Genomic DNA, 12,064 nt, shown 5'->3' with positions numbered 1-12,064 from the left:
TGGTAATGCTTTCCATGCACCCACCACCCTCTGCGTAAAGAACTTTCCACGCATATCCCCCCTAACCCTTTCCCCTTTCACTTTGAACTCGTGTCTCCTTGTAATTGAATCCCCCACTCTGGGAAAAAGATTCTTGCTATCCACCCTGTCTATACCTCTCATGATTTTGTACACCTCAATCAGGTCCCCCCTCAACCTCCGTCTTTCTAATGAAAATAATCCTAATCTACTCAACCTCTCTTCATAGCTAGCGCCCTCCATACCAGGCAACATCCTGGTGAACCTCCTCTGCACCCTCTCCAAAGCATCCACATCCTTTTGGTAATGTGGCGACCAGAACTGCACGCAGTATTCCAAATGTGGCCGAACCAAAGTCCTATACAACTGTAACATGACCTGCCAACTCTTGTACTCAATACCCCGTCCGATGAAGGAAAGCATGCCATATGCCTTCTTGACCACTCTATTGACCTGCGTTGCCACCTTCAGGGAACAATGGACCTGAACACCCAAATCTCTCTGTACATCAATTTTCCCCAGGACTTTTCCATTTACTGTATAGTTCACTCTTGAATTGGATCTTCCAAAATGCATCACCTCGCATTTGCCCTGATTGAACTCCATCTGCCCAACTCTCCAGTCTATCTATATTCTGCTGTACTCTCTGACAGTCCCCTTCAGTATCTGCTACTCCACCAATCTTAGTGTCGTCTGCAAACTTGCTAATCAGACCACCTATACTTTCCTCCAAATCATTTATGTATATCACAAACAACAGTGGTCCCAGCACGGATCCCTGTGGAACACCACTGGTCACACGTCTCCATATAAGAAAGGAGGGAGAGAGCAAACAGGGAACTACACACCTGTTAGCTTCACGTCAGTAGTAGGGAAACTGATAGAATCTATTATAAAGGATGTGATAACTAGACACTTAAAAAATAATGATATGATTGGGCAGAGTCAACATGGGTTATGAAAGGGAAATCATATTTGACAAATCTGTTGGAGTTTTTTGTCGATGTTACTTGTAGCATAGATAAAGGAGAACCAGTGGATGTGGTGTATTTGGATTTTCAGAAGGCTTTTGATAAGGTCCCGCACAGGTTCAATAAAGAGTGCATGCCAGCAGCAGCTCCAGGCATACCTAAAATGAGGTGTCAGCCTGGTGAAGCTACCACACAGGACTACTTGCATGCCAAACAGCAGAAGCAGCATGCAATAGAGAGGGCTAAGCGATCCCACAACCAACAGATCAGATCTAAGATCTGCAGTCCTGCCACATCCAGTTGTGAATGGTGGTGGACAATTAAACAACTGACAGGAGGAGGAGGTTCCACAAATATCCCCATCCTCAATGAGGGGGGAGCCCAGCACATCAGTGTAAAAGACAAGGCTGAAGCATTTGCATCCATCTGCAGTCAGACGTGCTGAGTGGATGATCCATCTCGGCTTCCTCCCCCATCACAGATGCCAGTCTTCCGCCAATCCAATTCCTCCACATGATATCAAGAAACGGCTGAAGGCACTGTATACTGCAAAGGCTATGGGCCCTGACAACATTCCAGTAATAGCAATGAAGACTGTGCTCCAGAGCTAGCTGTGCTCCTAGTGTAACTGTTCCAGTACAGCTACAATATTGGCACCTACCCGGCAATGTGGAAAATTGCCCAGGTATGTCCTGTGCACAAAAAGCAAGACAAATCCAACTCAGCCAATTATCGGCCTTTCAGTCTACTCTCACTTATCAAAAGTGATGGAAGGTGTCATTGACAGGGCTATTAAGCAGCACTTGCTCAGCAATAACCTGCTCAGTGACGCTCAGTTTGGGTTCCGCCGGATCCACTCAGCTCCTGACCTCATTACAGCCATGGTTCAAACATGGACAAAAGAGCAGTCCAAACATGGACTAAGAGCTGAACTCCAGAGGTGAGGTGAAAGTGACTGTCTTTGACATCAAAGCAGCATTTTATCGAGTGTGGCATCAGGAGCCCTACCAAAACTGCAATCAATGGGAAGCCGGGGGAAAACTCTCCACTGGTTGGAGTCATACCTAGCACAAAGGAAGATAGTTGTGGTTGTTAGAGGTCATTCATCTCAGTCCCAGGACGTTGCTGCAAGAGTTCCTCAGGGTAGTGTCCTTGGCCCAACCATCTTCAGCTGCTTCATCAATTACCTTCCCTCCATCATAAGGTCAGAGTGGGGATGTTTGCACAATGTTCAGCACCACTCGCGATTCCTCAGATACTGAAGCAGCCCATGTTCAGATGCAGCAAGACCTGGACATCATCCAGGCTTGGGCTGAGAAGTGACAAGTAACATTCGCACCACACATGTGCCAGCCAATGACCATCTACAACAAAAGAGAATCTAACTATCTCCCCTTGATGTTCAATGGCATTACCATTACTGAATTCAACACTATCAACATCATGGGGTTTACCATTGACCAGAAACTGAACTGGACCAGCCACATAAATGCTGTGGCTACAAGAGCAGGTCAGAGGCTGGGAATTCTGCAGCAAATAACTCACCTCCCGTCTCCGCAATGCCTGTTCACCATCTATAAGGCACAAGTCAGCAGTTTGATGGAATACTCTCCACTTGCCTGGAGGGTGCAGCTCCAACAAAACTCAAGAAGCGCCACACCATCCAGGACAAAGCAGCCTGCTTGAATGGCACCGCATCCACCACCTTCAACATTTACTCCCTCCACCACCGACACACAATGGCAGCAGTGTGTACCATCTACAAGATGCACTGCAGCAGCTCACCAAGGCTCCTTTGACAGCACCTTCCAAACCCTCGACCTCTAGTAACTAGCAGGACAAGGGCAGCAGATGCATGGGAACAAAACCACCTCCAAATTCCCTTCCAAGCCACACATCATCCTGATTTGGAACTATATCGCCGTTCCTTCACTGTTGCTGGGTCAAATCCTGGAACTCCCTTCCCAACAGCACTGTGGGTGTACCTACACCCCAAACACTGCAGCGGTTCAAGAAGGCAGCTCACCACCACCTTCTCAAGGGCAACTAGGGATAGGCAATAAAAGATGGCCTAGCCAGTGATGCCCACATCCCACAAACGAATAAAAAAAAAGTTGGTGAAAAATAATTAGAGCACATGCAATTGGGGTAATATACTGCTATGGATTGAGAATTGGTTAACAGACTGAAAACAGACAGTAGGAATAAACGGGCCATTCTCAGGATGGCAGGCTATTACTAGTGGGGTACCACAAGGATCAGTGCTGGGGTCACAGCTGTTCACAATCTATATAAGTGATTTGGACGTGGGGACCAAATGTAATATTTCCAAATTTGCTAATGACACAAAATTAGGTGGGAATGCAAGTTGAGAGGAGGATGCAAGGAGGCTTCAAGGGGACTTGGACAGGCTAAGTGAATGGGGCAGGGCCTTCCCGGCGTCGAGGTCCGGGGCAGGCCTCTTCCGGAGGCATTTTCCGGGTCCCCCCGCCACGACCCCCATCAGGGAGCTGGTAAAGTCCAGCCCAAAGTTACGTCTCTTTCTCTCTATCATATGCATAGCCTTTTAAAACCTTAAATTTAGAAATTTAAGTTAATGAATTAAGATTTCTCCAGGGAAATACAGTGGCTCAATTGTGAATTCAGAGTGACAAGTTTACAAAATCATTTTCCATTATAAATGTGGACATAGGAATTTATAATGGAAAAAGCTAACACAAGAAAAGAAAAGCAAATGGTGCAGACAGGAAATGCAACAAATCTAAGATTTGTAATATATTATAAACTGATATAGATGGTTATCAGTCCAGCCAGGGCAGAGACACTAACTTCTACTTTGTGGGATTAATGTGTTAGATTGGTCATTTTAAGACTGTAATTATATGATGACTATAAGAAAGAATGTGCATTTAGAGCACACTTTCATGATCCAAGGACAAAAACTATTTATTTATACAGTGCCTTTAATGTAATAAAGTGTCCCAAAACATTTCACAGGAGCGTTATAAAGTAAAATTTGACACCAGATACATAAGGAGATATTAGGGCAGATGGCCAAAAACTTGGCCAAAGATGTAGGTTTTACGAAGCATCTTAAAGGAAAGAGAGATAGAGAGGCGGAGAGGTTAAGGAAGGGAATTCCACAGCTTACAGCCTGGGCAGCTGAAGGCACCGCTACCAAAGGCACCGCTACCAAAATTAAAATCGTGAATGCCCAAGAGGCCAGAATTAGATGAGCACAGATATTTTGGAGGGATGCGGGACTGAAGGAGATTAAAGATAGGAACATCCCAAACGATGTCCCAAAGGGCATACCAAAGTGCTTTACAGCCATGAAGTGTAGTCAGTGTATAATGTAGGAATTGACTGTCAATTTACATACAGCAAGGCCCCACAAATAGCAATGAAATCAATAATCAGATCATTGGTTTCATTGTTTTTTTAGGCATTGATTGAGGGATAAATCTTGGCCAGGATACTGGGAGAACTCCCCTGCCCTTCTTCGAATAGTGCTGTGGAATCTTTTATGTCCATCTTAGAGGACAGATGAGGCCTCAGTTTACAATTTCATTTGAAAATTGGCACCTTTGAAAGTGCAGCACTCCCTCAGTAATGCAATGAAGCCACAGCCTGCAACGAAGTCCAGTTAGAATCATCTATTTTCCGAGTCATAACTCCCTTCTACCTATTGTTACAACCCTATTACATTTCTACCCTGTCCAGTACTCTAAGCATCATCTAAACAACTTCCTTAACAAGACTAAAATAAAGTGGGTTCTTTTTTGTATATGGGCTGCCCACGCAACTGAAACTGAGTTGGAGCATTCAGTTTTAAGGTGTAGCTTTAATGCCTACTTTTCAATTTCCTGTTCCCTGAATGCCCACTCATTTCTTTCCATAGCCTCCATCATCTTCTTCCTCTTCTCATGTTGCGAGCGATCACTCAGTGGAGGCAGAGTAGCTTCCCAAGCACGCTTTGCTCGTGCACGTTCAATCATCTCCACTTCTGCTAAGCCTGCTGGTAAGCCTCGGCCTGCAGTCACATAAGAATGTTTCATTCATTAAGTAGTTGAAAAAAGTCTTGATTATGCTTAAGAGGAAAGCAAAGATTTTCTACAAATGTTCAAGGATTATGATTTAGATTATGATTATGATTATGACATCCTTTTTGCTTTTCAGAAGCCTCATTTACTTAAATTACTTAATTTACTTTTACTTAAAAAAATGTATGTAAATTGTACCCGTAACATTTACACAGAACACAGGACAATAGACCTCTATTACTCATTGCATCCTCTGTTCTGCAGGTCAGAAACACCTTTGAGAAAATATTCCTAATGCATTAGAATTTATAATATATTTAGTAAACCATTTACCACAGAGGTTTACTTTTCGTGAATGTTAAAAATTGGATTCACTTCTTTCAGTATATTTGTTCTGATTTCTTTTTGTGTTAAATTAACCTCCATATAGTTAAAAACAGTTCAGAAATTCATTAGGCAGCATACTTCTCAAGCGTTACCCATTGTCTGGGACAACCTAGTACCACCAGTGAAAAAAATACTTGTCCAACCTGTACAGACTGCACCAGTATTTGCCAGTTTCACAGTCTGACAACTTTTTCTTTCTTTCTTTCTCTCTCCAAGCCTAGCAGTTTTAATAAAACATTATATGCAGGCTGTGAAGAGAAGGAAGAAAGAAAGTAAAGATAAAGAGAAATAGAGAAAAAGACCATCATTATAATGCCCAGCATTCACAAGGCAAGAATGCATGCAGCTTCAGAATGAACTACTCAGGATAGACATACGGAAAAAGCTCCAAGCTGATACTAATGATATGCCACTGCTCGCCAGGTCATCACGAGACGGTTAAATTATTATGTAAAGTGACAGGAGGAGGGTGTGAGAAGTTATTTGAATGGGTGATTTCAATCAACCAAATATAAACTGTGATGCATACACAGTTTAGAATCAGAATTAGTAAATGTAATGCAAGAATGCTTCACAGCCCAGTACATCAAGGGAACAAGCAGTGCTCACCTCCACACTTTTAGCCAAACATGTGCATACAATGCTGCTACTGGCCTCACCCTTCTTAATTTATTTTTTTTAATCATCAATTTTCTCTCCATCTCTCTTGAAGGCATTGACTCCTTGGTGAGTTATAATTCCACAGGTGTCAGGTACTTTCTGCTACCTGGCCCAAGGGAACATTATTTATCTGTGAGCCTAGCTGACACTGTTGGCAAGCTAGACAATGCGTATGCATCACAGTCAAGTTTGATTCTTTCCTCACCCAAAAACTATGTGCATTTTCAGCAAGGGTCACAGGAAAGTAATCAGAAGCAAGAACCTGTGCTGATTTTTTTCATCTCTAGGGAACACCAAGGCGAAATGTAGCACCTCTACCCTCCTCTTGGTTGAGATCAGCCAACTCAACACAAACATAGAATCGAACTTGGAAGCTTCCGAATTTGTATGGTTCAATTATTCACTGCACGAACTCAATGAGCTATCTGTGTTTTCAATCATTAAAATATAAGTTATTTATAGTTTTGAAAGGTTGCTTTATTTAGCAATCTTCATACCAGTCGCTTTTAAATTAAAACTAGTGGCTATCCCCTATTTCAGATAGCATCAATAATAGTGCACTGAATTACATTTGCCCATTTTATGCAGAACACTTGATATTCACCTAAAGCCAAGACTGCATCGCAACAACGCAATGCAAAAACAAATCAACTGGCATTATCAAGAATTAGAACTATAAAAGGAGCTGCAGGTTTAACAGATCAGTTACCACACCACTCACAGATGTGAAAAAAGCATTTAAAACAGATGTGAGCTTTTACAAGCAGTCAAGACAAGTGTCCCTGATTTTTTTCATTTTCCCTGAATTTTGTGCATTGTGGACCACACTCTATTTGGTTGGTTGAATATTTGTTAGGAGGGGGAGCAACTGGGGAGAATTACTTACACTAACTTTGCTTACATTACAACTGAAAGAGTAGCCTGGCGTGCTCCTCAAATGATCAGATATTAGTACAACATTACTCTGATTTAATTTCTTCTTACACATTGGCCTAGTTTATATATGACTCACCAAATTTCAATGCAGCAAGAGTAAGGAGTTCAGGAGCCGATCCAGGTCGCACCACATATTCTGGAGAATATGGCTCAGTTTGTGTTTCACTGTCCCTGTAATCTGTTTGTACCCCCACTGTCCGTCTAGGCGTATACTGTCTATCAAAATCCTCATAATTTGTTGGAGAGCCATCCCTGAAAAGCATTACAGGAAAATAAATTTTAGAATAGAAATGATACATGAAACAAAATTACCTCCAGGATTTCAATTTTAACAGTGCATGTTGTTAAACCCAGGATGGAATCACACCATCATAGGTAACAGTTAGCTCTCTAGATTCTAATAGATTCAGGCAATCTGAGTGACAGACAAATGTTTCCACAATCCATTCAAGAAAAGTAAAACTTGCATTCAGAAACTCAGGATATCCCAAACCACAGCCAAAAACAACAACTAGTATATCTATAACGTAATAAAACGTCCCAAGGTGCTTCACAGGAGCATTATAAAGATAAAGTATGACACTGAACCACAAAAGGAGATATTAGGTAAGATGACTAAAAACTTGGTCAAAGGTGTAGATTTTAAGGAGTGTCTTAAAGGGGGAAAGTGAGGTGAAGAGGTGGAGAGGTGTAGGGAGGGTATTCCAGAGTTTGGGGCATAGGCAACCGAAGGCACAGCCACCAACAGTGGAGTGATTAAAATCAGGGATGCACAAGAGGCCAGAATTAGAGGAGTGCAGATATCTTGGAGGGTTATGGGGCTGGAAGATATTACAGAGATAGGGAGAGGCAAGGTCATGGGGCAAGTCCATGGAGCGATTTGAAAACAAGGGTAAGAATTTTAAAGTCAAGATGTTGCTTGACGTTGAGGCAATGTAGCTCAACGAGCACAGGGGTGATGGGGGAATGAAGTATTTTTGATGTGTATTCGCCATTGTAATATACTGAAGTATGGCTGCCAATTGTGCACAAACTGCAATGAAATAAATAGAATCATAGAATATTTACAGCACAGAAGAAGCTAATCGGTCCGTTGTGTCCGAGCCAGCTCTCTGCAAATGCAAATCGCTTAGTCTCACTCCCCCTCCTTTTGCACGTAGCCCTGTAAATGTTTTCTCTTCAAAAGAGAATTGAATAATTATCTGAGTCCTCGACTGAATCTGCCTCCACCACACTCTCCAACAGTGCATTCCAGTTCCTAACCATTTGCTGTGTAAAAAAGGTTTTCCGTCGCCATTGATTCTTTTGCCAATTAAATCAGTATCCTCTGGTTCTGAATCCTTCTGCCAATGGGAACAGTTTATCCTTATATATGCTGTACAGACCTCTCATGATTTTGACCACCTCTATCAAATCTCCTCTTAATCTTCTCTTCTCCAATCTATCCATGTAACTGAAGTTCCTCATCCCTGGAACCATTCTCGTGAATCTTTTCTGCACTCTCTAATGCCTTAATATCCTTCCTAAAGTGTGCTGCCCAGAACTGGACACAATACTCCAGTTGAGGACGAACCAGTGTTTTATACAGGTTTATCATAACTTCCTTGCTTTTGTACTCTATGCCCCTATTTATAAAGCCTAGGATTGCATATGCTTTATTAACCTGTCCTTGCAATCTTCAATGATTTGTGCACATATACCCACAGGTCCCTCTGCTCCTGTACCTCCTTTAGAATTGTACCCTTTAATTTATATAGCTACTTCTTGTTCTTTCTACCAAAATGAATCACATCACATTTCTCTGCATTAAATTTCATCTGCTGCTTGTCCTCCCATTCTACCATCCTGTCTATATCCTCTTGAAGTTTATCACTATCCTCCTCACAGTTCAAAATACATCCAAGTTTTGTGTCATCTGCAAATATTGAAATTGTGCCCAGTACACCCAAGTCTAGTTCATTTATATATGTATGTATATATAAAAAGAAAAGCAGGGGTCCTAATACCAACTCCTGGGAACCTCACTATATATCTTCCTCTATTCCAAAAAACAACTGTTCAATCCAGTTAGATATAGTTCTTAGGGCTAAAGGGATCAAGGGATACAGGGAGAAAGTGGGAACAGGGTACTGAGTTTGGATGATCAGCCATGATCGTATTGAATGGCAGTGCAGGCTTGAAGGGCCGAATGGCCTACTCTTGCTCCTATTTTTCGATGTTTCTAACTGCCCTCTGCTTCCTGTCACTCAGCCATTTTCGTATGCATGCTGCTACTGTCCCTTTTATTCCATGAGCTCTAACTTTGCTAAAAGCCTGTTATGTGGCATTTTATCAAATGCCTTTTACTTTATAAATTGCCTTTTGGAAGTCTATGTGTACAACATTAACCTCATCAACCCTCTCTGTTACCTCATCAAAAAACTCAAGCAAGTTAGTTTAACACAATTTTTCCTTAACAAATCCATGCTGGCTTTCCTTAATTAATCTACATTTGTTCAAGTGACTGTTAATGTTGTCCCAAATTATAATTTCTAAAAGCTTTCCCACCATCCAAGTTAAACTGACTGGCTTCGAGTTGCTGGGCTTATCCTTGCACCTCCTTTTGAACAAGAGTGTAACATTTGCAATTCTCCAGTCCTCTGGCATCACCCCTGTATCTAAGGAGGATTGGAACATTATGGCCAGTGCCTCTGCAATTTCTACCCTTACTTCCCTCAGTATCCTTGGATGCATCTCATCTGGTCCTGGTGACTTACCAACTTTAAGTACAATCAGCCTATCTAATATCTCCTCTTTATCAATTTTTAGCCCATCCAGTGTCTCAAGTACCTTATCTTTCCCCAAGACTTGGGTGGCATCTTCTTCCTTGGTAAAGACAGATGCAAAGTTCTCATTTAGTATCTCAGCCATGCCCTCAGTCTCCAAGCATAAATCCCCTTCTAGGTCCCTAATCGGCCCAACTCCGTCCTTTACTCCCCTTTACTATTTATATTCCGATAGAATACTTTTAGATTCCTTTTTATGTTAGCTGCCAGTCTCTTCTAATACTCTTTCTTTGCTTCTCCTGTTTCTTTTTTCACTTCCCTTCTGAACCTTCAATATTCAGCCTGGTTCTCAATTGTATTATCCACCTGACAGCTGTCATATGCACCCTTTTTGTGCTTCATCTTACTCTATCTCTTTTGTCATCCAGGGAGCTCTGGATTTGTTTTCCCTACATTTCCCCCTCGTGGGAATGTACCTTAACTGTACCTGAACTATTCCTCTTTAAAGGCAGCCCATTGTTCCATTACAGTTTTGCCTGCCAATCTTTGATTCCAATTTACCTGGGCCAGTTCCTTTCTCACCCAATGCAGTTGGCCCTCCTCATAATTACTTATGTTTACTCTGTTTTGCTCCTAGTCCTTTTCCATAGTTAACCTAAAGCTTATGATGCAATGGTCGCTGTCCCCTAAATGTTCCCCTACTGACACTTGATTCACCCCATTCCCCAGAAGCAGATCCAGCAATGTCTCCTTCCTGGTTGGACTGGAAACATACTGATGTAGAAAATTCTCCTAAACACAGTCTAGAAACTCTTGCCCCTCGCCTCCCTTTACACGATTACTATCCCAGTATATATTAGAATAATTAAATTCCCCCAATATAACTACCCTATAATTCTTGCACCTCTCTCTAATTTTCTTGCAAATGTGTTCCTCTATATCTTTCCCACTAGTTGGTGGCCTATAGAATACATCCAGAAATGTAATGATACCTCAATTGCTTCTTAGCTCAATTCTGTCCTTGACCCCTCTAGAACATCCTCTCTCACCAGTGTGTAATGTTCTCCTTATTCAATACTGCTATCCCTCCTCCTTTCTTTCCTGCCCTACCTTTCCTGAATACCTTGTATATCCAGGAATATTTAGTATCCAATCTAGCCCTTTTTTGATCAGGTCTCAGTCATCACTACAACATCATATTTCCACGTGGCTATCTGCACCTACAGCTCACTAACCTTATTTATCACATTCGGTGTATTCACATACATGCACAGTAAACCTAATTTAGATCTCATTACATTCCCTCTTATTCTGACCCCACCTAATACTTTGCTATTTCCTACTCTAGTGCTATCTGTCTTTCCCAATTCACTGTGCACTTTGTTTTTGCTCTCTATTACCTACTGGCTCCCACACCTCTGCTAAGTTAGTTTAAACCCTCCCCAATAGCACTAGCAAATCGCCCCGCAAAGACATTGGTCCTGGCTCTGTTCCGGTGTAAACCATCTGGCCTGTACAGGTCCCATTGCACCCAGAACCGGACCCAATGTCCCAGTAATCTAAAGCCCTCTTTCCTGCACCATCTCTTCAACCATGCATTCATCTGCTCTATCCTCCTTTTCTATTAATTGTGGGTGATACTAAGAATAATCCAAATATTATGATCTTTGAGATCCTGCTTACTGTACTTTCCAAGCTTCCTAAACTCTGCCTGCAGGACATCATCCCTCTTTCTCCCTCTGTCGGTGGTACTGATATGGACCATGACTGCAGGCTGTTTACGATCCCCCTTCGAGTTCTCAGCAGCTGCTCAGTGACATCCTTGACCCTGGCACCATGAAGGTAACATATCATCCTGGATTCATGTCTGCAGCTGCAGAAACACCTGTCTTCCTCTAACCACTTATCACTTTTGCTTTTCCAATCTTCCTCTGCTCCTTGTACAGCTGAGCCAGCCACGGTGCTGTGGACTGGGCTCTGGCTGCACACCCCAGAGGAACCATCACTCTCCAGCATTCTGAATGGAATACTGGTTGGAGAGCGAGATGCACTCAGGGGACTCCTGCACTGCCTTCCTGGTCCTTCTGATTGCCTGGCGGTCACCTATTCCCTCTCTGCCTGCATACCTTTAAGTTGGGTGGGTGATCACATCTATAAACATGCTATCCACGAAACTGTCAACCTCACAGATGTGCCACAGTGACGCCTGCTGCTACAGTTGCAAGATCTGGAGCTCGAGCTGCTGCAGCTGAAGACACTTCCTGCACGTGTGATTATCCAGGAC

At 42.5% G+C, this 12,064-nt stretch overlaps 1 protein-coding gene across 3 annotated transcripts in view; it reads right to left on the bottom strand.

The window, feature by feature from the left end:
* The window catches only part of cfap91 (cilia and flagella associated protein 91), a 255,903-nt gene that overhangs the window by 176,105 nt on the left and 67,734 nt on the right, over nucleotides 1-12,064 (bottom strand). For all 3 annotated transcript variants that reach the window (XM_068039945.1, XM_068039947.1, XM_068039946.1), the window contains 2 exons: nucleotides 7,092-7,267; nucleotides 4,845-5,022 (listed from right to left, as the gene is read on the bottom strand). In XM_068039945.1, the coding sequence (XP_067896046.1) occupies nucleotides 4,845-5,022; nucleotides 7,092-7,267 (354 nt within the window). The remainder of the gene's footprint in view (nucleotides 1-4,844; nucleotides 5,023-7,091; nucleotides 7,268-12,064) is intronic.

This window comes from Heterodontus francisci, chromosome 10 (genome assembly GCF_036365525.1).
Source record: "Heterodontus francisci isolate sHetFra1 chromosome 10, sHetFra1.hap1, whole genome shotgun sequence".
In the NCBI taxonomy this organism is placed as follows: Eukaryota; Metazoa; Chordata; class Chondrichthyes; order Heterodontiformes; family Heterodontidae; genus Heterodontus; species Heterodontus francisci.
The sequence above is the reverse complement of the archived record's forward strand: the minus strand, read 5'-3'. Positions and strand labels throughout refer to the sequence as shown.